The 26,118-nt window shown below is 36.1% G+C and overlaps 1 protein-coding gene across 5 annotated transcripts in view; it reads right to left on the minus strand.

The window, feature by feature from the left end:
* The window catches only part of Lrrc7 (leucine rich repeat containing 7), a 435,124-nt gene that overhangs the window by 323,663 nt on the left and 85,343 nt on the right, over positions 1-26,118 (minus strand). For 4 of the 5 annotated variants that reach the window (XM_076933445.1, XM_076933443.1, XM_076933446.1 and 1 more), the window contains exon 2: positions 567-664. In XM_076933445.1, coding sequence (XP_076789560.1) covers positions 567-664 — 98 coding nt within the window. Of the gene's footprint in view, positions 1-566; positions 665-26,118 lie in introns of those variants that run through there. The other variant, XM_076933444.1, reaches the window with a different exon arrangement.

The raw sequence follows: 26,118 nt of genomic DNA on the forward strand, positions 1-26,118 counted from the left end.
AAAATGTTCAAAAGAGAACTGTAGTGCAAAGGAAACTGTAAAACATTGATTTTAAGCACATTTTATAAGGTTCTTTACTCCAGGACATTAGTATGTATAACAAACAGTGATTCTGAAAGGTTTAGAGTACTGTGTAGACTTTTCTGTTCTCATTTAACACAAAATTCAAATGCCATGGGAAGTCGTTAAAGTACCAGAGGAACACTCTTGGGAAAAGAGCTTGTGGCGCTTGTATTTGTTATAATTTAAAAAAAAAAAATCAAGTCAATGTAACATATATTTATTGAATACATCTCCAGATTGCCTGAGCTTTTTAAAGTGAACCCTTTCTTCCTCCCTCCCTCCTTTCCTTCCTCCCTCCCTCCCTTCATTCCTTTCTTCCTCCCTCCCTCCGTCCCTCCGTCCCTCCGTCCCTTCCTCCCTCCCTCCCTCCCTCCCTTCCTTCTTCCTTCCTTTCTTTCTTTTTTCTTTCTCTCTCTCTCTCTTTTGTTCATCTTTTTTCTTTCTCTTGTGCCACTCACCAAAAATATACATAGGACATGGTTAATCTGATCAGACATACTTACACTCCTCTTCTGGCCTCTTCCGAAGTGCTGCACGAGCCTCCTTACAAGGACTTCTCTGATATTGTGGGGGATTCCTTCCCCGTATTAGGCTCTCCATCCTATAAGAGAAAAACCAAAAATATCTTAATACCTGTATCCTTATTGATAATGGAAATTCCATATTGAAATTCAAATACTGCTAGAAGCTTCATACCCCATTTTATACCACCGAGAGTATCTAACAGATGACAAGAGAGTGTGGAGCGTGGTAAGCTGGAGAGTGCTTGGTCTTTAAAAGCTATATTGACTTAAAATGCTAAACACATCATGTAAAACACATCATGTAGAACTAGAGAGGCAGCTTAGTAATGCCAGTGCTTGCCCTATAAGCACAAGTACTTGAATTTGATCTCTAAAAACTATGTAAAATTGTTGTTGAAGTGGCATGCACTTCTTATCCCACTGCTGGGGAGGCAGACAGATGGATCCTGTGGACTTGCTGGCCAGCCAGTAAAATAAACTCAATAAGTTTCAGGACAGCAACCCTGTGTGAAATACACAAAGTGGATTAAATAAGTGAATTAAGGTGTGTACAGCACACTTTGCCTTTTGGCATCCACATGAATGTACACACACACACACACACACACACACACAACACACATACACATACTACCATGTGGACAAAGCCCATACACCGTCTAGTAAGAGACTGTTAAGACTGAATGTTTGTGTCTTACCCCAATATAAAAGTATTTGGAAGGAATTAGATTAAGTAGATTTAGAGGATGTTATAAGGGTTGTGTCTTTATGGTAGGATCACTGTCTTCCTAAGGTCGAGAGAAAGAACAGACATCGCTTTCTCTTCCACACAAGCCCTGTGAGAAGACTGTCATCAGAAAGAAGGCCTTACCTCAAAGCAAATCTAACTGCATCATGACCTTGGATTTCTCTGTCTCAAAACTATGAATAATACATGTCCATCATTTAACCATCATGTCTATGATAACTTATTAGATATCCCAATCAGTCCAAAGGGAAACTATTAAAAAAGAGTAATCACTTGAAAATAAACACATTTATAAAAAAATCAAAAGTCATTCCTTAGGAAGAAAGAATATGTTCTGAACATCTTACAGAATAATCTTCAGGAGTGGACTTTCTGCTTCTTTCTGTGCCACTTGGTGAATCTGAAAGGATTTCTTTATTATTATTATAACTATTGTTTTATTATCATTATTATTACTATTGTTTTATTAGTAGTACTAATAATTATTGCCATGTATACATATTAATGTACTTGTGTATATGTCTATAAAGTATAAGAAAATGTTTCAGAATATGCAATTATAACTTGAATTTTAGCTCCATTTGAAGCTTACTTTAGGTGAGGAATAGTTATTGATCTTGAGATAATGATGGTATCATGAGAGAAACACAAGAGGGACCTGAAGAGGTTAAGATACTATTTGCTTTAATTATTTCTATGTGTGGAAGAAAATACTAACATTTGCCATGAGACTTAGATATGAAAACTAAACTTATCCAATTTTTCAGTTTCTGACCATTGAGTCAATTCAATATACAATTTTGATAATCTGATTGAGCAAATGTATGAATTTCCATGACAGTCTAATGGTAATCTAAGTGAATATTCACCAGTATTTATAAATTACTGAAGCAACTACAACCTGCATATGCAATGTCTCCATAGATGTTTATAAGTGTTTTTTTCTAATGTTGGGGATTGAACAAGGGTTTAAATGTACTAGGTAAATATTCTACCGCTGATCCATATCTTGGCATATATATTAAAATCCATTTTACTCATAATTAAATTATGATATGAAACAAGAAGTTATCCATGTTGGAATATATATAAACCACTTTTGAGAAAACTACTGCATTTTTCTTAATATCTCTATTACATGAGAATAGAAATTCATTCCAATAAAGCTATGTTGGGGAGTAGATTTCAAGATTCATGAAGTTTGCACTTGAATACTTGTAATTGGCATCCAAGGACCTAGTCACCAGAGGTTGCATTTTGGGCACACCAAACACATGTGGATAAGATAGGGTAGACTTCATGCTGACTGCTGGCTGTGGAGGCCATCTCTTATAGAATGGTATCAAGGAAACTTGCTCACACAGTCTGTGATTGCTTCAGTTTTTCATCAGTAAAGTGATACTCGGATCTATTACCTTTTGTGAGGATCAGATACGACAGCATAGATGAGGTGGTTTGTGATATATCACAGGGCAATAGAGCAAGTAAAGGAATAGTTATGAATAGAAATCTTGACAGATAGAAATGAAACTATAAAGTAACACTTTTGTGTCGATTGTGCTAGTAAAAATGTCAAAATTTCCCTTTATTTAGAAAAGAAAAGAAACATTTGGCCTTGTGGAGAAAAATATCCGAGGAAGGAAATGTTTTAGTCATTGTGGAAACAGAAAACACCCACAGCCATTGGAGATACCTAAATTAAACAGCTTTGTGTGTGTGTGTGTGTGTGTGTGTGTGTGTGTGTGTGTGTGTGTGTGTGTTGGTAGTCCTCAAAACCTAAAAGTAAAACTCCAGAACTCCTATAAGACCCATCTATACCATTATTTGAATAAAGCCATAGGACTACCACCACAGAGAATGTACACCCATATCATTATTATTCACAATACCAGGAAATGGCGTCAGACTAGATGACCATAACTGACAGATAATGAAAATATGGCTGATACACTCAACAGAATTTCATTCATCTGTAAAAACAAAATTACAAGAAGATGGGTAAAACTAATTATACCTCATGTACTTTCTCTAGTTTTTAATTTTTATGTAGTTGTATTCATGTACAAGTGAACAATGATAGTGACCAGGAAACTAAAAAGGGCCCGTAGAGGAAGAAAGAAGGTATCAGACTGGTAGAAGACATGTGATAAGACAGTGAGATCAGGAATACTGGAACCCAGAAGGTTATAAACAGAGTCAAGGACAGGAGGATGGGAAGAGAGAATCAATCTCATGTATGTACAAAAGAAAATGTGAAACATCCATATAATAACTGCTAGATTTCAGAGATGAAAATATTAATATCGTGTACTTAAATTAATCAATTCATTTAAGAGATCACAAATAAAAATCTAAGAATATTTGTTTGAATAAAATGACTTGTTATCCATATCATATTATTTAAAAAGCTAAATACCTTATTTTTTTTTCAGAGAGTTTAGACATTTCAAAATTTAGAACTGTTCTCTGACCCTAGGAATACTACAGAAGCATCTATAATGTCTCACAATTTACCCCTGTTTCATTCAATACCCAGTAAAATGCCTTGAAAGATCATTTTTAGAGTGAATATGTGAAGGTTTAGAGTTTCTCAGTTACCTACTCATAGCCACACGGGCTGTGGAAAATGTAGCCAGTCTTTCCTGGCCTTTGCTTTCTGATTTTACCTCATTATGCCATTCCCACAATTATATGAAAATAATATGCCTATTCTATTGAGTAAAGTACCATTAATTGAGGTAAAAATACTTCATAAACACTAAATTAATACTAGCTGTATACTGATATATAAAAGTTTAATGTATAAGCTCCTCACATCAAACTGCGATATATAAATATATGAATTTGTTTGTTAATATGTTAATATGTAATAATATTCCCTGTTATGTTTTGATTGTTGTTCTGGTGTCACTTGATGTATGCTTCATTCAGTGACATTTTAGCTTCAAGAACTACTGAAAAGTTAACTGGAGCCAAAGAAATTTCCTATAAATTATGTACATCACACAGCCATGGAAGCAAACATTGAAGACATTAAGATTCTTTTTATTCTTCAGAATTGTAAATGTTGTGCCCACTGGGAGACATGCACTCATGCCCATGGTGTTATATAACTGACACTCCAGTCTTCTGGAGATCACACTGATATTTATGCAAAATCTTCAAACAGTGCAATTTGTGGTACATGGTATACAATATATGTCCAAACAAAGTTACCAAGACGGAACCTTGGAACACTCCAGTACTCTGCAAAGGAGTTGTTTCACCTATTCTTTAGCTTGGCATGTTACCAGTGGGGTGTGTTAATAGTTCCAGCAATGAGAGATGAATTGTGATGATCACAAAAGAGGCAGATTGTTTAAATCTCATTGATAGGTTCTGGAAGTGTGCCCCACATATCTTTTTGCTGAGAAGTATGTGTAGCCATGTACATTTCAAACAGCATGAATAGGCATTTGAAATGTGTAACCAAAAGATGTCTATGACCTGTTTGATGTCTTCCTAAAGCTTGTTTGGTGTCTCTCTAATGTAGCCATGTCACAATCAGCTGAGAACTTTTACCATCACCCTATTCCAAAACTAAAGATGCTCACTGAGGATGTAGTCAGTGAAGTCAGTTTCTTAAAGGTTTTGTTCAGTGTTTGAGAACTCCTACAAACCTCAAATACATATTTAGAAATGCAAGGAAGCAGTTTAATGGATTTACTTAGTTGATAAAGTCATTCACCAATAAAAAAGTGTGGCACAGGGCCCAGAACAAGTCTACAGTTAGTATGGATGCCATAAGAATGAAGAATGGCCAAAGGGACAGTTGATAAGTGGACATTAGCCCCCAAACTTGGAATACCCAATATATAATTCACAGACCATATGAAACCAAAGAAGAAGGAAGACCAAAGTGTGAATGCTTCAGTGCTTCTTAGAAGGAGTAACAAAATACAGGAAGAAATATGAAGACAAAGTGTCAAGGAGAAACTAAAGGAAAGGCCATCCAGAGACTGTCCCACCTGGGGATCCATGCCATATACAGTCGCCAAACCCAAATGCTATTGTGGATGCAGGGAAGTACTTGCTGACAGGAGCCTGACAGAGCCTGATCTCAGGCTGTCTCTTGGGAGGCTCTGCCAGAGCCTGACAAATACAGAGGTGGATGCTTGCAATCAACCATTGGACAGATCATGGGGTCCACAATGGAGAAATTTGTAGGCCGCAGCCCTGATTCGGCTGGTCAAGATGGCGCTGGCTTCCGGTATGATCTACTGGTAAACAAGTGCACTGCTCATGTGATCACCCTTGGGCCAACTCAGTTTGGCACCAACCCCACCCGAGTGGGGATATGCTAATGAAACACTGCAATTCTGACCAATCGCGCACCTCCACGTGCATTTCCCTCCCCCCACCACCACCAGGGCTGAGCATATGAGCATCTCGCTCTGGGTGTTAAAGGTCCCCGGGTAAATGATGAATGAAGTGCTTCAATAAAGGTGTTGGAAAGGATCTAGTTGCTCACGTCTTTCCTTGCTGGTTGAGGGGGGGCGTGACAGAAATTGAAGAAGGGACTGAAGGAGCTGAGGGGGTTTGCAGCCCTGTGGTGGGAGCAACTGTGTCAAGTGGCCAGATTCTCCAGAGCTCCTGGGGACAGAACCACCAACCAAAGAGTACACATGGAGGGACGGATGGCTCCCACCATGTATGTGGCAGAGGATGGCCTTGTTGGACATCACTGGGAGGAACATCCCTTTGTCCTATGGGGGTTCAATGCCCCAGTGTAGGGGAATGCCAGGTGGGAAACCAGAAGTGGGTAGATGGGTCTGGGTGCACCCTCATAAAGGCAGGGAAGTGGGAAGGGGATAGGAGGTTTCTGAAAAGGAGACGTGGAAAGGGAATAACATTTGAAATGTAAATAAAGAAAACATCCAATAAAAAGAAAAGAAAAAAAAAAGAGAGACAGCAAATCTTTGCCACATTGCCTGGTGAGTCATCAGAAGAGCTAAGAATCAATTTGAAAGTCTGGTGATTATCACAGTAAAGTGATTTCTGACATTTATATGCATATATATATGTGTGTGTGTCAGAATATATATATATATATATATATATATATATATATATATATATATATATATACATTCATTATCTGCCATGATCATTTCTGACTAGCCTCCCTCTCAGAGATGCCATCAAATGATTTCCTTATGGTAACAGAGTTGTTAGATCCAGGTCTGCCTCCCTTTAATGTGAGTTTTGCTATATAAGTGTCTGAGAGGATAGGAATGCAGGACAGTTTTACTGACTGTGCACAGTCACTGTGGACTTTCAACTGACTAGTGTCATAGAGAAACAAAAATTGGAATTTAATAATTATACTGAATCTTAGTTTATTATAATGGGAATTTCAACAATTACATATAGATGCAGCTTTTCATAGTTTAGCATGTCTGGAAGTATCTAATCATCACACAAGCACTGAAAATACACATTTTAGTTACTTTTCTATAGATATAATAAAACATATGACCAAAAGCAACTTGGGGAGGAAAGGCTTTATTTCAGCTTATAGTTTCACATCACAGTTCATCTTTGAAGGAAGTCAGGAGTCAGGACAGGAGCTCAAGCAGAGACTATGGAGGAATCCTTCTTATTGGCTTGCTCTCCGTGGCTTACTCTGCTGGCTTTTTTTTTTTTTTTTTTTTTTGTAGCACCCAGTACCACGAGCCAAGTGGTAGCATTACCCACAGTGGGCTGTATACTATCATATCAGTTGTCAACTAAGAAATGCATTACATGCTTGCGTACAGACCAGGCTAGAGAGGTGCATTTTATTATGAGAGTCTTCCTTTGAAAATGACTCTGGCTTGTGTCAAGTTGATATAAAATTAGCCAGTACTATATAGTTTATGCTTCTATAGCAGTGTTTCTCAACCTATGGGTTGTGAGCCACTTGGAAAACCTTTATTTCCAAAAATATTTACATTATGATTTATAACAGTAGCAAAATTACAAATATGAAATAGCAACGTGAATAATTTTACAGTTGGGGATTATCACAACATGAGGAACTGTATTAAAAGGTCACTGCATTAGGGAAGTTGAGAACAACTGTTCTCTAGGTTAAAACCCCAACAGAAATAATCTATAGAAAACTAAACAAATTAGGACTAAAATTGAAATCATGGCATGATTATACAGATAAACAGATGACTGTTATATTATAGTTAGAAATAATAGTAGGTAGAGATTTATACCTTCATAGGGGAAAGGAAAACATAAAGTCAAAAGGCACAGTGATAACATACTAAGAACATTAATTTTTATAGTGTCCTTAAACCATCAACTCCCTGAACTTTCAGGTCTCCTTATTTAGCTTTGAATTCATGGAAGAGGTGAAGGCACAATGGAAATAGCCTTGCTTCATTAGTAGTAACTTTTTTTTAAAGAACAGTTGAGTCCAAACCACAGCAGTCTGATTGCCAGAGCCTGGGTACATTCCCAGAGAACGCATGTGTGGAGTACAATTGAGTGTTTATGTGGATCCGACATGAACTACAAATGAGAGCATAGAAAAAAATCAGTGCTCAGTTATCTTGCCTAAACATGTTGACACACCTACATTAAGGAAAAGTTGAAGTTGAAAAGGAAGATCACTTTGAGGAGAATGAATTTCATTCAAATAAACTAATTCTGACTCCAGAAATACAGGCAAGAAGCTGTGGAGCTGAAGATGAGTCAGGTTGTCTTGTGGAAGATGGCAGTAACTTCTTAAGGAGCAAGAATCAGCAGTGGTTTCAGAGAAGAAACTGTTTTACATTTCTGTATCATGTACCTTGAGAACCAGCATAGTGGTACATTTTCCCCAACTTTTAAAATTAATCTTTCATTTTCATTTATTTCATTTTTTGTTTATTATTTTATCTGTCCATATGTACAAAAGGGCATGGCAAGTAAACATGTACACATGCAAGTGAATACCAGAAGTTAACATTTGAGGTCTTTCTTGATTGCCTACTAAATAAAGCTTTAAGACAAAGCTTTTCACTGAACCTGGATTAGACTAGAAAGACTGGCCAATGAACTCCTGGGGTCTATCTGTCCATGTTCTGAATAATATGGGAATATATTTTTACTTTGGTTCTTGGGATTTGACCCAGACCTTCATGCTTGCGTGTTAGAAATTGAACTATTTCTTCAGCTCAACCCTTATTTCCCTTTTAAAAATGATAGAATAGACAATCGATAGGTACCATGAAATAATCATGAAAATCTATATCTTTTGTAGTAAAAGAAACCAGAAATCAGAAACCAGTGCTAGAATAGAAACAGTATATAATTTTCTCTGCAAACGTATTAAGCAAGTGCACCATGAAAAACCTAAGATGAATAACAGTAACATATCAAGTCTGAGTGTGAGTTTTGACCTTGCTATAACACACTGACCTCAGAAAAAAAAACCTCAGAATTTGAATCTTGTATTAATTTTTCCTCTTCTATGTTTTAGAAAAGATTTTGTACCTTTTTGTTTATCTAGGTAATAGCACTGTATAATGGAAGGCTGCTATTTTTTATGAATGTGTCTTGTAAACAAACTGGGTAGCACAAGAGATAACAAGCTTCCCCTTTAGTGAAGTTCTAACAAAATGACTATTTAACTTGTATGAGATTTAGAAATATGCCCAGCAACTAAATCATGAAAGATTATATACTTGTCATAACTTAGGTATCATCTGTGATAATTTAAGTGTCATGTTTTGAGTGGTTGGTATTTATGAGTGATACACCAAAAGCCATCAGAGCACAGACTCCTCTCTTGTCATAGAAGCTCCAGTGAACTTGCTCTTATCCCCAGCTAACCTGGATCTCCTGTCTCAGGATCCTATGTATTCATCCCACTATGGAGTTGGAGTTGGGCAGAAGTCATATCTGATGTACTTGGCCAAACTCATCAAAAATGGTGTATTTATTTCAAGATATTTAATGAATGAATGAATGAATGAATGAATGGTATTTGATATAAACGTTTGCTCCAGTACAAGGCTAACATGTCTATGGTTATATCTCTACACAGTCTCATAAGGACTCTTTGAGGTCAGTGTGTTATAGCAAGGTCAAAACTCACACTCAGACTTCCTGCATCTTGCAGATATGCAGATTTGAAAATGCTAGAAGATGAAGTTCTTTGCTCTCATTCACATTACTTAGCCTTGCTGTGGAGCCTTCTGTCTTAGAGAAGAAAATAATATTGCATGTGGTAACTGCTTAGACATAGAAAAATACATGCTGAGACTACAAAATATTAATTTCTTGAAGAAAAATGGAGGCTGTTGGCATCAAAGAATAAATGCCATTCTTTTGGAAATGTACAAAAATATGTCAATAATACACCATTACCTAGAATATAAAGGATGTCAGTCCTTATAGTCACATATACATTAAGTTCTGCCTTCAAATCCCTCCCCTTTTGGGAAAAATTTTGGAATCACAGGCCAGTGGTCTGTCTTTGTACTCGGAACCACTGGAACAACATTTTGGAAGTTGTTTTTTTTTTTTTTTTTTTTTTTTAGAATTTTGCATATGGTAATGACCACTTCCAGCAAAGGTATTATATATTCTTTTCAGGTAGACAGACCACCGTGGCAGCTAACCTAGTGAACAGTCTGATTGCCATGAATAAAAGGCAAGACAATGATCCAGATCACACTGATAAATTCTAGGACTTTTCAGATCATAAAATACTTTAATTTCAGTATTTTATGAGGAAATAGAACATGTGGTCTCCTTCACTAAAAAAAAAAAAAAAAATAATCACAATGCCTCATTTTTTTAGGAAGATGGGTTTCTGGGAAAGCCTGAATTAAGTCTCCATTTAAGAATCAGTGAACACTGTAGTACCCTGAACAGCTCTGATGGACTTTGTTTGTTTAAGATCAGGAACACCTCTAGCAACAAGTCAAACCAAGCCAATGAAAAAAAAAATCCTCCAGACCTTTTTTTTCTTCATCCTAATATTTTGTGAGAGTGCTAGGAAATACCAGATACACAGTAATTTTATCTGCAGCATCTGTGCCTCTTACTTCCTTTTCAGTTCCTTCCCAGGGGTAGGAATAACTTGCTATTGATGCTCTTGAGAAAGATGAACACATTCTCTGTTTTAAAAAGTCAAAGCTTTTCTGCTGATTCTTGCTCCCTTGAGGCCTTTCAAGTTGTGAGATTTTTCTGTTACACTCTGAGGCCTTCTGTTTCATTCAGTCTGTACAATTGCGTCCATAACTCTTCTTTGTCTCTTTTTTTCCACTGTGGTATTTGATCCCGAGTTATCTTTGCTCATTTGACTGAATTTGCACAAATATGACAGACTCTTGTCTTAGGTCTTTACCCTTGCAGTATTCTTTTGTTGAAACGCCTTCATGGTCCATTTTTATTTTTCATTTTTTTTCATTTTTATTGGATATTTTATTTACACTTCAGATGCTATCCCCTTACCCATTCCCCCCCTTAGAAAACCCCTATCCCATGCCCCCTTTTCCTTTTTGCACTTATACATTTTTTTAAAATGTTAATCAAATGCTTTATAAGTTTGGTAATGCTCAATCAGAGGTGTAACCCACTACCCAACCTAGATATATCAACTATCTTTGACTGGTGGAGATACGTGAACATCTGCCTCCCTGTCTCTCCCTCTTTCTCTTTCTCATCACCTAGCTTCTCCTCTCCTTCTTCTCCTCCTCTCCTTACTCCTTCTCTTCCTTTCAGTACTCCTCCCATCTTAGTTCCTCCTACATATTACCCTTCCTGTTAATATAAAACTTTTCTCTCAAAATACAATTAGAGCATAATTATGCCAATTTGTACCAGTGAGGTACAAGATAGTCCTAATACCCAGTCCATCATTTTGTTGACTGACCAGAACCTCTGTCATCTATCCTAACTAAAACACTTAGTTCTGAAGCTGGCTTTTTCCTTGGCTTTAGAATGAATGTCAGCTGAATACCATCCACTCAAATCTTTTCTCTCAAGGTAAATAGCCAGGATTGGCTATGAGGCTATAAGTTTCCAGCCCCGTCAGAAATCCAGAATGACTGAGTTAACTATAATTGTGGGAAGCACAAAGCATAGCTTCTAAAGCTTAGCCAATTTATAGAGACCTATGAACACCTGTACACTCCCTCTACTACAAAACGTTGGAGCATCTGTTCTTCCGCCTTCTGGCCCAGAATTATCTGACAGTCCTTAGCGATGCAGAATTATTAAGGGCTGATTACTCTGTCTACGCAGATATAATCAGTCGACTATTCTGCAAGTGTGTCCTTTTCTGGACAGTAATTTGTCTGTAGGTGGAAAGAGGCAATTCTTGTCTAGTGGCTGTCTCACCACAACTGGAATAACTCCAAAGATGCTCAATTTCTTCTTAGAATTCAATAGAGGAAGCTGTCAGGAGCAGGTAGGACTCATGGCCAGAAGCTGGAAAGAACCCAGATGCCCTTCAACAGAGGAATGGATACAGAAAATGTGGTACATTTACACAATGGAATATTACTCAGCTATTAAAATTAATGAATTCGAGAAATTCTTAGGTAAATGGATGGAACTAGAAAATATCATCCTGAGTGAGGTAACCCAATCACAAAAGAACACACATGGTATTTACTCACTGATAAGCTGAGATTAGCCCAAAAGTTTGAAACAACAAAGATTCAACTACCAGACCACATGAAGCTCATGAAGAAGAAAGAACAAGTGAGGATGCCTAGGTCTTTCTTAGAAGGAGTAACTAAATACCCAAGGGAGCAAATATGGAGACAAAATGTGGGACAGAATCTGAAGGAGAGGTTGTATGGAGACCATTCCACCAGGGTATTCATTCCATGTGCAGTCACCAAAAATAGACGCTAATGCGGATGACAGGAAGGGAAAGCTGACAGCAGCCTAAGACTGTCTCCTTAGAGGTCCCCCAGAGTCTGACATTCCTAGAGGCAGATACTCGAAGCTAACCATTAATCTGATCAAAGGTTCCCAATGGAGAAGTTAGAGAGTAAACTGAAGGGTTGGTGGCCCATGAGGAGAGCAACAATACCAACCAGCCAGAGCTCCCCAGGATCTAAACCACCAACCTAGAAGAACCTATGGAGGGACACATGACTCCAGCTGTAGGGGAGGATGGCCTTGTTGGGCATAGGTGGGAGAGGAGGTCTTTGGTCTCATGAAGGCTGAACACTGAGTGTGGGGGATCTGAGGGTGGGGAGGTGGAGTGGAGAGTAGGTGGGTGCACACCCTCATAGAAGCAGGAGGAGGGGGGATGGAATAAGGGGTTCCTAGGTGGTGGGGGGAATGCGGTAAGGGGATAAAATTTGAAATGTAAATATTACATGCAATAAAAGAGGGGATAAAAAGAAAAGCTGTTAGAACCAACATCCTTAATAAAATGTCAGCCCTCTTTAAAAAAAAAAACTATCTTGATACTAAAATTTGTTTTGAGAATTGTATATTGCAGAATGATCAGCCTTGGTGTATCTACTCATCAAGCAAACTGGGCAGACCTGCTCAAACCTCTGAGGTCCTGGAATTCCATCTGGAGGCAGTGAAGACACAGCATCAGAGGCTTATCAATTTACTCTTCCCCCTACTCCTCTTTTAATATCTCAACGCCCATAATCAGCTTGAAGAAGCTAATGAAGAGTCAGCACCCCTATTCCCTTGGCTTGGAGACTAAGGTGGTAAATGTTGGGCTGTCTTTCTAAGGAAAAGTAGTGGTTTTGTGGGAATAGAAAAGATTAGCTAGGATTTATTGCATAGCCATAACCTATTAGTAGAAATCTGTACAATTGTTATCAAGATAAAGATATAATTTCTTAAATGGCACCAATTTACTTTGATTACAAATTTTAAGGTTTTCATTGGTACAAACTTCTTATTGATATAAAAGTGAGATGAATATTGTTACTCTCATAGGCATTATACCAGTATAACACATTTAGGAATACAAGGCTTAGACCCAGTTCTTCTTTAACTTTTTTAACAGATTTGAGATGGTTAGCCTATGAGTTAAGAGACTATAGCAAATTCATGGCTTGGAGTTTATTGTTAGGGTGTTTTCTGTTTTATTTAGAAATAGCTGAGTGGAGTTAACAGACAACAGTCCAGATTACCTTACATGGATAGTCGGTTTTCAAAACGTCAGAAGTCCACAGAATTGACGTGACAAACATTTCTGTATTAATGTTCACTGTCCATTTTTTAAGCTGTTCCTCTGTCAGTGGTGCTTCTCCAAGCCGCCACACTTCATCCACCACTCATTGTATCTTCCTTAATGCCTAGAGCACCAGCAACTTCTTGGTCTTCTCTACCAGGCTCTTTTTTAAAAAAAAAAAAACAAAAAACTTTGACCTCAGAGTCTATTAATTTCCAGCTTCATCTTTATCCTTTCAATTATGAATTTGTTTGCTGACTATAAAAGTCTAAATGTGCTTTACAAGTGAGTGTATAGTGATGTGGATACTGCTTTTATTTTCTTAACAAGAGAATGTGAATGTTTTTGAAAGATGATGGTCAATATGTTTATTTTTCCTATTGCTTTGTTTTATTTTGCCCATCTAATGTGAGGTTGTATTGTTGAGTATATAGAGGCTACAACATCCTAGTGAGCTAATTCTTCAATTGTGAAACAGTGATTGGGTACCCAGTGCTGCTCTTTGCCTTCAGCTTATTTATCTTGTAACACAAGGTACAATACTAATGTCCCAAGAACACTGTTCTCCCTACACTGGCCTTAAGTAAGAAATGTCTCTTGGAAAGAAATTATTGTCTTGTATTTTAAAGGTTTATTTATGTTTATTTTATCTGTGTGAGTGTTTGCCTACATGCATGTCTGTGAGCTATAGTAGTACCCAGTCCTGAGAAGGCCAGAAGAGAGTCTCAGATCCTCTTGAACTGGTGTGACAGGTAGTTGTTAGCTGCTATGTGGTTACTGTGAACTCCAGTCTTTGTAGAGAGCAGCAAGTTCTTTTGACAACTTTCATTGTCACCTTTTTTGTATTTGAAGTACATGTTTAAAAGTCAGTTTTAATCAGAATATATTTATAATTTATATTTATATTAATGAATTATTGACATTAGTTTGGACTCATGTTTCCTAGGTTATTTTGTATTCTATTTTCTGTTTAGCATTTTTTTCCATTTTCTGAGCTTTGTTCTTCTTTTCCACTTTATTGTTTTGATCTTGAACTTTCTTCTCATGTCTAGATAAACTTACATATTTAATATTTGCTTACTATTACTCACTGAATTATCTACTTTTAAAACCACTTTTCTTAGTTTTGAAGATCGTTGAAAGGTTTCTTTAAAATGAGTCAGGAGTTTTTTTTAAATGGGTACAGTTGTTGTTGATCTGAAAATGTTTACATTTTGTGCCTCTTACAATACCTCTGTGATGTGAAGATTCAACAAAGGACTATTGCACCTGATAGCCCATTGAATGTGCTGTTTCTGGCACCTGATAGCCCATTGAGTGTGCTGTTCCTGACATTGTGGCTCCCTGGTTACAGCTTCAATGCTAGTTGCTTCCATCAGCTCTGACCTCTGCTCTCCTCCCTTAAACACAAAGAAAGCAGCTTCCTGTTCTTGGAAGCTTCATGGATGTGTCATCCTGGCTTCATGCTTAATTTCCTCTTCCGTTTTAACAAATTCATCTGGTTATTTTTATAGACTCCATTCTCTTCTTGAAATTCAATGTACATTTCTTGAGACTCTTCATATCCGAACTCTTCGCACTATGACTCTTCTGATTCTTCCTTCTGTACACTGGTTCATGGTCAGGTTTATTGCAGTTGCTGGATTCTCAATGTATTTTGCGATTTTATATAATAAACTCATTTTCTCTCCTGGACACTCATCTTTATGGCCTTATTAAGGTTATGCTAAGATTTTTCTTTATTGTGACTCTTGGCTACTTCCTGATTTTCTAATTACTGCAGGATCTCATTTCAAAATATTTAAATCATATCACACGATTATGTCAGTTTCCATGGAAAGGTACTTGCAGAGGTTCACGCTGTTAGCTATGAAAATCACATTTTAACAAACAAATTCTCTTATCTTAATGGCACATATTTGGAAGAGATCAAAGCAAGCTAATAAAAATTATTTAAAATGCCACCTTGTCTGAAATATGAGGTTTTAGAGCCTTAGAAATGTTACGTGGATAAGCTGCCTGAGACTACATAGATTGTAAGACAGGGGATAGGATTCAGAGTTCATCAATGTCAAAGTTTCTAGCTGTAAGACTTCTCCTAGCTCTGGCTTTTTGTGTTATATTAGAATAATATCATCAAAAAATATACATCATCATCTACATCATCATCATCATCATAGCCTAAAGTAATAATCATGAAAAGCCTATAGTATTCACACAAAAGTGCTGAATTAAAAAAAATAGCACAAGATACATTGGGAAAAGTTAATTAAAGGGTGTATGAATAGGAATCAACAGATCCCTATCATTTTTAATATTAACTGACTAAAAGGACTCAATACAGTTGACAGAAATAATCTATCAACACACAAAACCATAAATATGTCTGTGGCTCCTGCAGAAAGCCTAAATTAGAAAAAGTCTAAAAGATGTTATAAAAAATGAAAACCTAGCTAGTTCAGCAGAACTATTTCTAGTCAAAAATTTAAATAGAAAAAAAATGGAATGTTCCCTCAGTATCTCTCTCTTGAATTTCTTCACTTGTTATACTTTTTCTATCTTTCTCTTAGCAACATTGTCTGTGGTTCTTGGCATGTCAAAAACATCTTGTGTCTAACACATTCAATATTATCCTTTAGAACATATTTCAGAAAATACATATATGTCCTTAGGTGGACAACACACCAACAAAGGAAGTTTCATAACTAGACCATATAAAGTACCTTCTAATCTTTCACATATATGTAGCATTTTTTGAAGTAACTCTACATACATAAAGTAATTGGTAATTCTGTGCAAAATATCATCTCTTCATACACAGTGCTATGGCCTGACTGATGAACTTCTGTCTTAAATGACTGGAACTTATGAGTTAGTAATTTCCTTTAAAATGATTATGCTTTTAGTCTTTCAGATTGATCCTAAGTAACTCAGTAACACAGAAATGCTGATGAGATTCAACCTAAGGTTTACAATTAGCTATGGATCTTTTAACGTTATAAACCAGTATGTTTTTGTTACTGGACATTTATTCTATTCTTTTATTTTCCCCTTTATTTATTTTTCTTCTTTCTCTTCATTTGCCTGCTATGCCTATATTGTTGTGAGACATGATGGCATTTGTTTTTATAGTTTTCATTGTGCTGACACGCCTTGTCTAGGATATTTTTACAACCATAGGCATTTTTCAACATTTAATCAGTCTTTGGGATGGACATGGTTATTGTACAACGGAAAAGCTTTGAAGAAAGTCTATGTTATAGTTAGAGGTCTATTTGAACTATAAATTTTGTTAAATAAACTAAGCAGAGTGTTGCTAGGAAACTTAAGCAATAAATAGATGAATTCATATTTTTAAAAACAATACTATTTTCCATTTATTTATTTCTGACTACTAAGGCAGCCAAATCACTTTTTGATATTTTATGCAACTGTTCTTGTTGCTGTTACCAAATCATTAGCATGTTGAAGAGGGACAATTTAGCCATGAGAAAGGGCTTGTCTCTAGCATTCTAGGTGCTAACTGCTTCTCTTTACCTCTTTTGTTTTCTAGATCAATGGCTTGAATTTTGAACATTTTTCACTTAAGAAATGAAAAAAATAGCATTTTCTTGAAGCATTAACTTAGACTTGTTTTTGGAATTAACTTTTTGGAATTATCCTTTCTAGTAAAATGGTGGTATTAGGGCTGGATCTGAAATATCCCCCAAGAAGTTACATGTTGAAAGTTTGGCTCCCATTGCTGTAGTTTTAAATATGGGGGGGGGGGCTGTGGAAATTGGTGATTAGATGAAGACTTTGGTCTTATTGACAGCTTTATCCACTAATGGATTCATATATTGATGACACTGTGGGCAAGTGGAGGAAATGGCAGGAAAAGTAGTTCATTGGAAGAAGCAGGTAACAGTTATGTCCAGGAATGGTGTGCCTGGCACTGTTATCTTCTCTCCTCTATCTCTACCACGTTCTGTACACACTTTTCAGGCTATGACAAGGTGAGAATATCCTTCCCAACCTTCCTTTCCCTAAGATTAAAAGCAACAGGCTGGCCAAACCCAGACATCTAAAGAATGATAACTTGTATAATTTTGGGGGAAAATACAGAAATGCTACTCTAACCAACATGATAAGGAAGAAATTAGATATATACTTAATTAGGGAGTTTATGTCCCCAAAAGCATGCTGGTATATACAGCCATTCTGACATTAGTGGCTGAGTGAGGAAATCACAAGTAAAATCCCAGCTGTAAATACATATAGGTGTGTCCAAACATATAACACCTTATCAGACAATCTGAAAAAATTAGTGAATTGGAGAGTAATCTATCTAGAAGCACCAAAGGGATAAGTCTGTAAATTATATCAAAGAATACTAGTGAATAAACAAATACTAGTAACTGACAGAAACCATGGACATTATCAGCCAAAATTCACCTGAAAACACAGGGAAAAACCAAATTTCCTTGATGAATCAAACTCAATTCCACTGTAAAGTCAGACAATAAAAACAGAAATAACACACTTCCTGTTTCTGGAGTATGCTTTACAGAAAATTTTATCTGTTCATCTTATATCAAATTATTATAAATAATTTCTAATATGAATACATAAAATTATTGTTATTAGCAGAATTATTCTACTAGGAAGTCTCTGAAAGTCCTTAGTCAGCAGCTGTTTGGAATTATGGGAATGATATGTTTCCTCAACTTTGATCCTAAAGTGGTGTTTTCTTCTACTTTGCCTTCATTATTCCTGTATGCCTTAGAAAATTATACAGATGCAATTTATAAAATATTCTACATCCACTGAGAGATATGTATCTGATTTGGGATATTTCCCATCACCAAGGTGAAGATTTTATTAGAGCTTGTAGTTAATTTGCTGTCTTAATTTGTTAAGATAATAAGCAGGTTCTTGAACATAAAATTTATTACCTATTGCTAAAGCATGAGAAGACATAGCATCTCATTTTACTGCTGATTTATAAATTCCAATTGCTGTCCAACTGGAATCTGTAAGTGGACCTCTAAATAGACTGTTCTGAGCTGTACTGTATTTTGTCAAAACTCACGTGGGAGCTTAAGTCCTGATGCTTCAAAATGTAATTGCTTTGGGAAGTAGGACTTTTAAGGAAGTGATCAAAGTCAAGCTGATTGGGTGATCCCTAGTAAAATTGATGGATGTAATTATGAGAAGAGAAATTTTTATATAAGGTAATAACAGAGCAATGTTTACAAAAACAGTACTGGTAAGCCAAGGAGAGATCTCAGGAAAAATCACACAAGATTTGTATTTCCAACCTCCCGAATAGAGAAAAAGCAATTTCTGTTGTTCAAATGTACACAACACTGTTATGACAGCTATAACAAAATATAGTAAGATATTATATAAAAGATATATTATATATATAACACATATATATATATATATATATATATATATATATATATATAATATCTGTACTTATTTTGTGCTAAAGATGAATTACTCTGTTTGCTGAAACTCTAAGGTTTGATTACAGCCAAGAGGAGGAGCCATTTTCTGAGCTTGCCTTTGCCGCTTTAAACTGAATGGGAGACAGTGATAACTCAACTCTTGACAGGTGGGCACATGTCAAATTTTTAGAAAATAAAGATTTTATTTAACTCTTAACCTCTTATATGGTTTGGAATCTTAGATTGATCTTTATTTTTTAGTTTTTTTAGATTGATTTTTAGTCACCTGCTGTGAATGAAGGGTTTGTTTTAAACATTGCACTGGCTGATTGTTCCTTCGAGTATCAAGAGCAGTACTTATCAAGGGAGTAAATTAAATATCTTACTAGGATATGATGCAGGTTAATCTAAAAAGGTCACATTAACAGTCCTCTTTCAATTAAAATTACTTATTGTCTTACCCAATGTTCTATTGCTTTGAAGATACACTATGAACATAGCAACTCTTATAATGGAAAACCTTTAATTTGGGCATGCTTATAGTTTCAGAGATTTAGTCCATTATCAGCATGGCAGTTAGCATGGCAGCACACAGGCAGACATGGTGCTGGAGAAGGAGCCAAGAGTTCTAGATCTGGATCCATAGACAGCAATAAGAAACCCACGAGGTCTTGCTTGGGTTTTAAAACCATAAAGCCCAACCCCAGTGACAAAATTCCCTCAACAAGGTCATACCTCCTAATAGGGTAATTGCCTGGTGATCATGCATTTACATTTATGAGCCTTTGGAGAGCATTCTCATTCAAACCACATTTATTCTGGAAGAAATTTTAACCTATTAATATATGTACTATAGTATCCATTGCAGAGATTTTAAGAATCCATGCTACTTGTCCTGTATCTGATAATTAAGTCTGAACTATTTGAATTAATAGTCTATGCAAAGAATCTAATAACAAATAAAAAATCCCCTAAGTCCCATAACAATAATCTTTGTTATGAAACTCATTCAAACACCTGCCTTTAAATTACAAACTCAGTTAGTGCTCAGTAAGCACTCATGAAACCTGAGTTAATTCACTCTATTATTATCTAGATATGTAATGCCTTTTAAAATGAAGAAAAGCTTACATTATAACTACCATACTTTATTAACAAAGACAAAGCAAATAACACAACTTGGTTAGGAAAATATCTATCAAACACTATTCAATACAATGAAGTCTAAGGCTTAATATTTCAGTTTCAATTAATAAGCTATTAATCAAAATTTATTCAAAAATCCTGATTGTATGAATTAAACATCTCATTAACTTTTCAGTCCTCTGTGAGGGTCCTTAGTAGATTATGGTTAGCATTTCACAGAAGAGGAAATACTTTCTTCTATCACAGTAGTGATGATATTGAAATTAGAATTCAGGTCATCTTGCTTCAGAACCTACATTGTTAATCCATTGAACTGCAATACATTTCCCCAAATGAAACTATACTGTCCTTATTTAGTGTATAAATGTTATCTCACTTAATCCTCAAAAACAACTTTATAATGTACCTGCCACCCTTTGATAAAAGCATTTTCTAGATATGTTTGAAGAACAAAATCACTGTAGTAACCTTGGTGAGGGCAGCATCCTTAACTTAGTATGTTGTATGGATGATGCTCTATCCTGTCTTATGGGTCGCTACCTGTACTGGATCAGATCTTCAGCTCCTTGATAGCAGAACTGGAACCATATTCATGACTATAGCCTCAATGTCAATCTAAGTGGCTCAGGAAAATTGAAAAATTTTAAAAATATTTATTTATTGTATGAGTACACTGTAGCTGTCTTCAAATACACACCAGAAGAGGGCATCAGATCCATTACCGATAGTTCTAAGCCACCATGTGGTTGCTGGGAATTGAACTCAGGACCTCTGGAAGAGCAGTCAGCACTCTTAACCTCTGAGCCATCTCTCCAGCCCGAAAATTGAAATTTGATTGAAAATAGGCAAGAGACATAAATAGAGATTCCTCAAAAGAAAGCACACAAATGTCCAAGGAGGTAATGGAAAAACCCTTCAATATCACTATCCAGCAGGTAAATTAGACTCCAACTGTGATGAGATATCACCTTCTCCAGTAAAAATGGCTATTGGCAAAATGACTATTTGAGATATTCATCCTGTGATACCAAATAAGAAAAATTTCCAGTTTTCACATGATATAATAGCTCACACCAATCTTTTCATAAGCAAGAACTTTGAATCCTTCCCCCTCCCAAGTATCTCAATGTATTTAACTCTATTTCTCCAAACACCACATTTCCACCATTAAACCTTAATACTTTTTAAATTAAAGATTCTATCTAGTAAATAAAAATACTAAATATAGCAAATGGGGTAGTGTATGCAGAAAACAGTGTCCTCTGTCTGGCAAGATGGTGAAATGGGCTACAGGAGTTGGCCACCAAGCTTGATGATCCGAGTTTCATCCACAAGGACAATGGGGCAGAAGAAGAGACTTGATATGGAAAAGTTGTCTGACATCCACAGGTGTACTGTGGTGTGCCCTCCACCAGTTTAATAGATTAATGCAATAAAAATTTAAAAAAAGAAATTGGACACTTGCTCATTATTGTTATAAATTTAATTATGTACATCCATATGAAAGCATTATGGCAATGTCCTATAACTGTTTGTTATATTTGTTAACCCATAGACATAAAACCATAGGGGATGAAGTCAGAACTTTGAAGAAAGATCATTCTGCTCACCCAAAATGTAATGCAACAATGGCCAACAGTCACAAATAGAAAACAAATAGGTGCCCTGTGGCTTCCCAATGGATAAAGAGTACATGACATGCACACAATGTAAAAGGAAATAATATCTAATCTTTCATAGCAATGTGAGTGGAACTGCTGATCATCTATTATGTTGTGTCTGAATCAGGCAGACACAGGAAGACAGACAGCACATGTTGTCATTCATACATGGATGAGATCTTTAAAAAGTTGATTTTACAGAAGTTTAAAGTATATGACTGTTACCAAAGACTGATGAGAGTGAAGACAGGTAAAGAGAGGTATATGTTGATCAATGGATACTTGGGTATGGTTAGAACATGAAGTTTTAGTGTGCTCCTTCACACTAAGTTAATATTGATAACTGAGAAGTTGAACACCTTAAAAGCCTGGAGAAACAAGAGTGAATGCTCCCTTGAAGAAATCATAAACATTATATATATATATATATATATATATATATATATATATATGTGCAAGCTTAAACATTATGTACTGTATTTACATATTTAAACACTACAAATTACTTCACTAATATGAATACTGCTGAATTTTAAAGTGTCGGTTATCAGCAGACTTAAGTTTGAGTACAGTAAATACAGAAAGGGGAAGTTGCCACTTTATTATAACTCTGTGTGTATATCCAGCATTTGATTATTATTTTTTTTTCTAGTTAAAAAAATTACATCAACTGGTCCCTCAGTACACCATATTATTATTATTTAATAGAAATTCAATAGTAGATTCTTACCTTTTTTATAAGTATGTATGTCCACTTACATACAAGTACCTGCACTGTAATGAGGAATCAGTTCAAAAGTCTTTTTACAAGGCCAACATGCAACCAGGGAATGTCAATCTCTTGATGTACCATGGTCTAGTTGGAAATCTGTGATCTGTCACATCCCTGTGGTTGGTCTTGTGTTTCTGTTTATGATCATTGGTTCCAAACTTAAGGTATGATGGATTCACTCACAGGAAGCAGCTACATTACATACAAAGTACACTTTAAATTATTTTCAGATTTTAGTTTGCAAATGAAAGATGAAATATCCCTCATTTACTAGGTAATGTACAAGAAAATGTTTGAATAATTTTGTCAATCTTCATAAAATTTGAAGATGTTGCTAGCTGCTTTACATAACTTTTCCATCAAGAGCTTCGAATTTGTTCTGGTGAATGCACCTAAATCCTTAAAAATCTATCTCCTGAGGATCTTGGAGTAGCAATGCAATCCAGTTCAGCCATACATCAAAGTCATTAGGGAACTCTGGAGAGGACTTTAAAAGGCTTGGTTGCTGTTCACCTTTTGAGTTTATCCTGCCTGTAATGGGGTCACAATGGCTACGTTGGTGGTATATGTAGAGAAATGAGGGCTTGAGTTAGTTTGGGGTGGTTTATATTCCTTACAGTTTAATGTAATCCATAACTTTAACAAATATCTTGGTTGTTAGAGTATTCAAGCATGTCTGTGAACTCCTTTACTTAACTCCATCAAATATTTATAAAGTGGTAATTTATCTCAACAGAAATCAGACCAAATTCATAGCTCTCTTAAGATGCCTAACATGTTCCAGGAATTAGTCTGCTAGTGAAAGAAGCCCAATTAGCTGTGAGATATAGAATACTGTGCCCTCCTGAGAAGGAAACTTAAGTCCCGATGTAGTTCCTTAGCAAATTTCCTCAAAACCCTGGCAAGTGCTTCCAGTCTCGATCATCTTGATAATTTATCATCAGTGTCTTAGTTAGGGTTTTTATTGCTGCAACAAAATACCATGAGCAAGGAGGAGAGGAAAGGGTTTATTCAGCTTACACTTCCACATCATTGTCAATCACCAAAGGAAATCAGGACAAGAGCTCAAGCAGGGCAGAAATCTGGAAGCATGAGCTGATGCAGTCCATGGCGAGTACAGCTTACTGACTTGCTCCTCACGGCTTGCTCACCATACCTTCTTATAAAACCCAGGATCATCAGCCCATGGATGGTGCCACGCACAATAGGCTTGGCCCTTCCTCATTGATAACACGACTTGAGAAAATGCATTACAGCTGGATCTCATGGATGCATTTCTTCAACTAAGGTTTTTTCTTCCCCGATGACTCTAACTTGTGCAAAGTTGGCACACACACAACCAGCCAGTAAAATCAAAATGCATTTGCTAAAATTATTTTTAGCAAATTATTTTTATTTCTGAGAAGTGGAACCAATTTTTCATTAAAACAATTTATCATTAATAAATGACAATTAAATGAATGGCAAGTGGTTGGTCACAGTTCCATTATGGTCTCAACTTTTCTTCCATGTGTTTGCTGCAGGGGAGTGTTGACACCACCCTTCACCTAACAGGGGCACTCATCCTGGTGAAAATGAACCTGTGGTACACCAAAGAAGTCAATAGACCAGAAGAGAGTTTCTTAGCTAAAGACAACTCTCTGTAACATAGAGGGATGATGAAGTCCACTTGTCATGTGCACTCCGAGATGCACTAGCAACAAAGACTACCAAGACTTCTTATCACAAACAGTTTTCAAAGGAAAAAAAAAAAGATCTTTGAGGAATTCAAGGGGCTAGGTTTATTACATGTCCTTTCTTTCCTGTATCTGCTTAAATAAAGATAAAGCCATCTTCAACTTACATTTTCATATTTTACCTTAATATTTCTATTGGCTTCATACATATAATTTATTTGGGTAAGAGAAAAACTGAGGTACACTAAGAAGTACCTCATGTGGTGAGGTACTTGGCATGTGGTGTGTGTGTGTGTGTGTGTGTGTGTGTGTGGTGGCTGTAGAGATGGCTCAACAGTTAAGAACACTGGCAGCGCTTGTTGAGGACCCATATTCAGATCCAGCAGCTCACAGCCACGCCACCTGTACGTTTAGTTCCAGGGTATCTAATACCCTCTTTTGGTTTCTGAAGATGTTACATGCTGATATGCATGTGCATACATGTAGGTAAAAACACTTGTAAAAGTAAAATAAAAGTAAGTAAATCTTTAAAAAAAGGTTTGCCTTTGGCCAGGAAGTTTGTGCCTGTCTTCACTTATCCTTGCTCTCCCTAGTTTCACTTTTTTTTTTTTTTTTTTTTTTTAATTTTTATTTTTTATTTTTATGATTTTTCTAGTTTTGATTCTTTCCTACTTTCCTTTGCTTATCATGCAAAGACAATTGTTTCATGGTTACCATGAGCTTACCTAAAGCCTCTCATAACCAGCTGCCAGTTTTATGTTTGTCAGAATCCCAACAGCAGTTTTAGTTTCAGCACTCTAGCCTCCCACTCATGCTTAGTTTCTGAAGTCACAATTTGCATATTGTATTCTGTGGTCGTTAGCATATTTTAGTTATAGGTGTTAGTTTACACTGTTTAAAGCTCATTAAATCCAAGGTTATTTATAAACCAGCACAGCATCTACCCTCACCTTTGTCTTGAGATCTAGAGTTCAGTGTTAGTTCAGGATGCCTTTCAATGTAATTCTAACCCAAAGAAACCTAAGTATCAGTTCTTGTAAAGCAATTTAAATGGAGACAAATGCCTTCAGGGTTCATTTATGTAGAAAATTCATTCATTAGTTTTTCTCCTTTCCTCTTCTCTCCTCTCTTCTCCACCCTTGTTTCTTAATTATAATATTCTTGGTAGGGTTTTTTTCTTTTTCTTTCTTTTTTTTCACTTCAAATATATCTTCTCCTTGTAACTACAAAATTTTGCTAGAAAATTTGTCTCTTACCTTATGAACTTTCTGTTTTATGTGATCTTTCATCTTTTTACAAAGTCCCTTTCTTGACTATAAAATTTGAGTCTTGTTTTCAGGATGGGTCATTGTCATTTTGAATCTCATGTCAGTCTCCTAGAACTGTTAGGATGTAGTTACTGTTCCACTTGATTGTATTTAATAAATTTTTGTTTTAATTCAATCTTTTTTATTCTTCTCACTTTTGTATGCTTTTTAATGACCACCTAAATAGGTCTTCATTTGTATTACAGAATCCTCTGCTGAATCTCCTATGTGTGAGCTTTTGAGTTCAGTTTTTCTGTTTCAGCTCATCCTTTTGTTCTTTCCTGTGTGTCTTGAGCCTTGTTCGAGGTCTTTGGTGCACAAACCACTCTTGCCATGGCTCTTCTGAAGTCTTCCTTGGATGCTTCATCTCTTCAATTCTTTTGACTAAGGATTTGGAGTCTTATTTGTATTTCAGGGTTATTTCTTCCCTGTTTTTATATGCCTCATATTTTTGTGTGGGAATCTCTGCATTTGAAAAAAAAATGCCACTTCTCCTCTTCTTTATACAATTTTTCATACATTGTCAATTTACTTTAACTCTGAAACTTTGGGAAGGATATGATTTGTGCAGGCCTAGGTATGCAAATTCTGAGTCTGTCCCATTT

The sequence above is a fragment of the Arvicanthis niloticus genome, chromosome 4 (genome assembly GCF_011762505.2).
Source record: "Arvicanthis niloticus isolate mArvNil1 chromosome 4, mArvNil1.pat.X, whole genome shotgun sequence".
NCBI lineage: Eukaryota > Metazoa > Chordata > Mammalia > Rodentia > Muridae > Arvicanthis > Arvicanthis niloticus.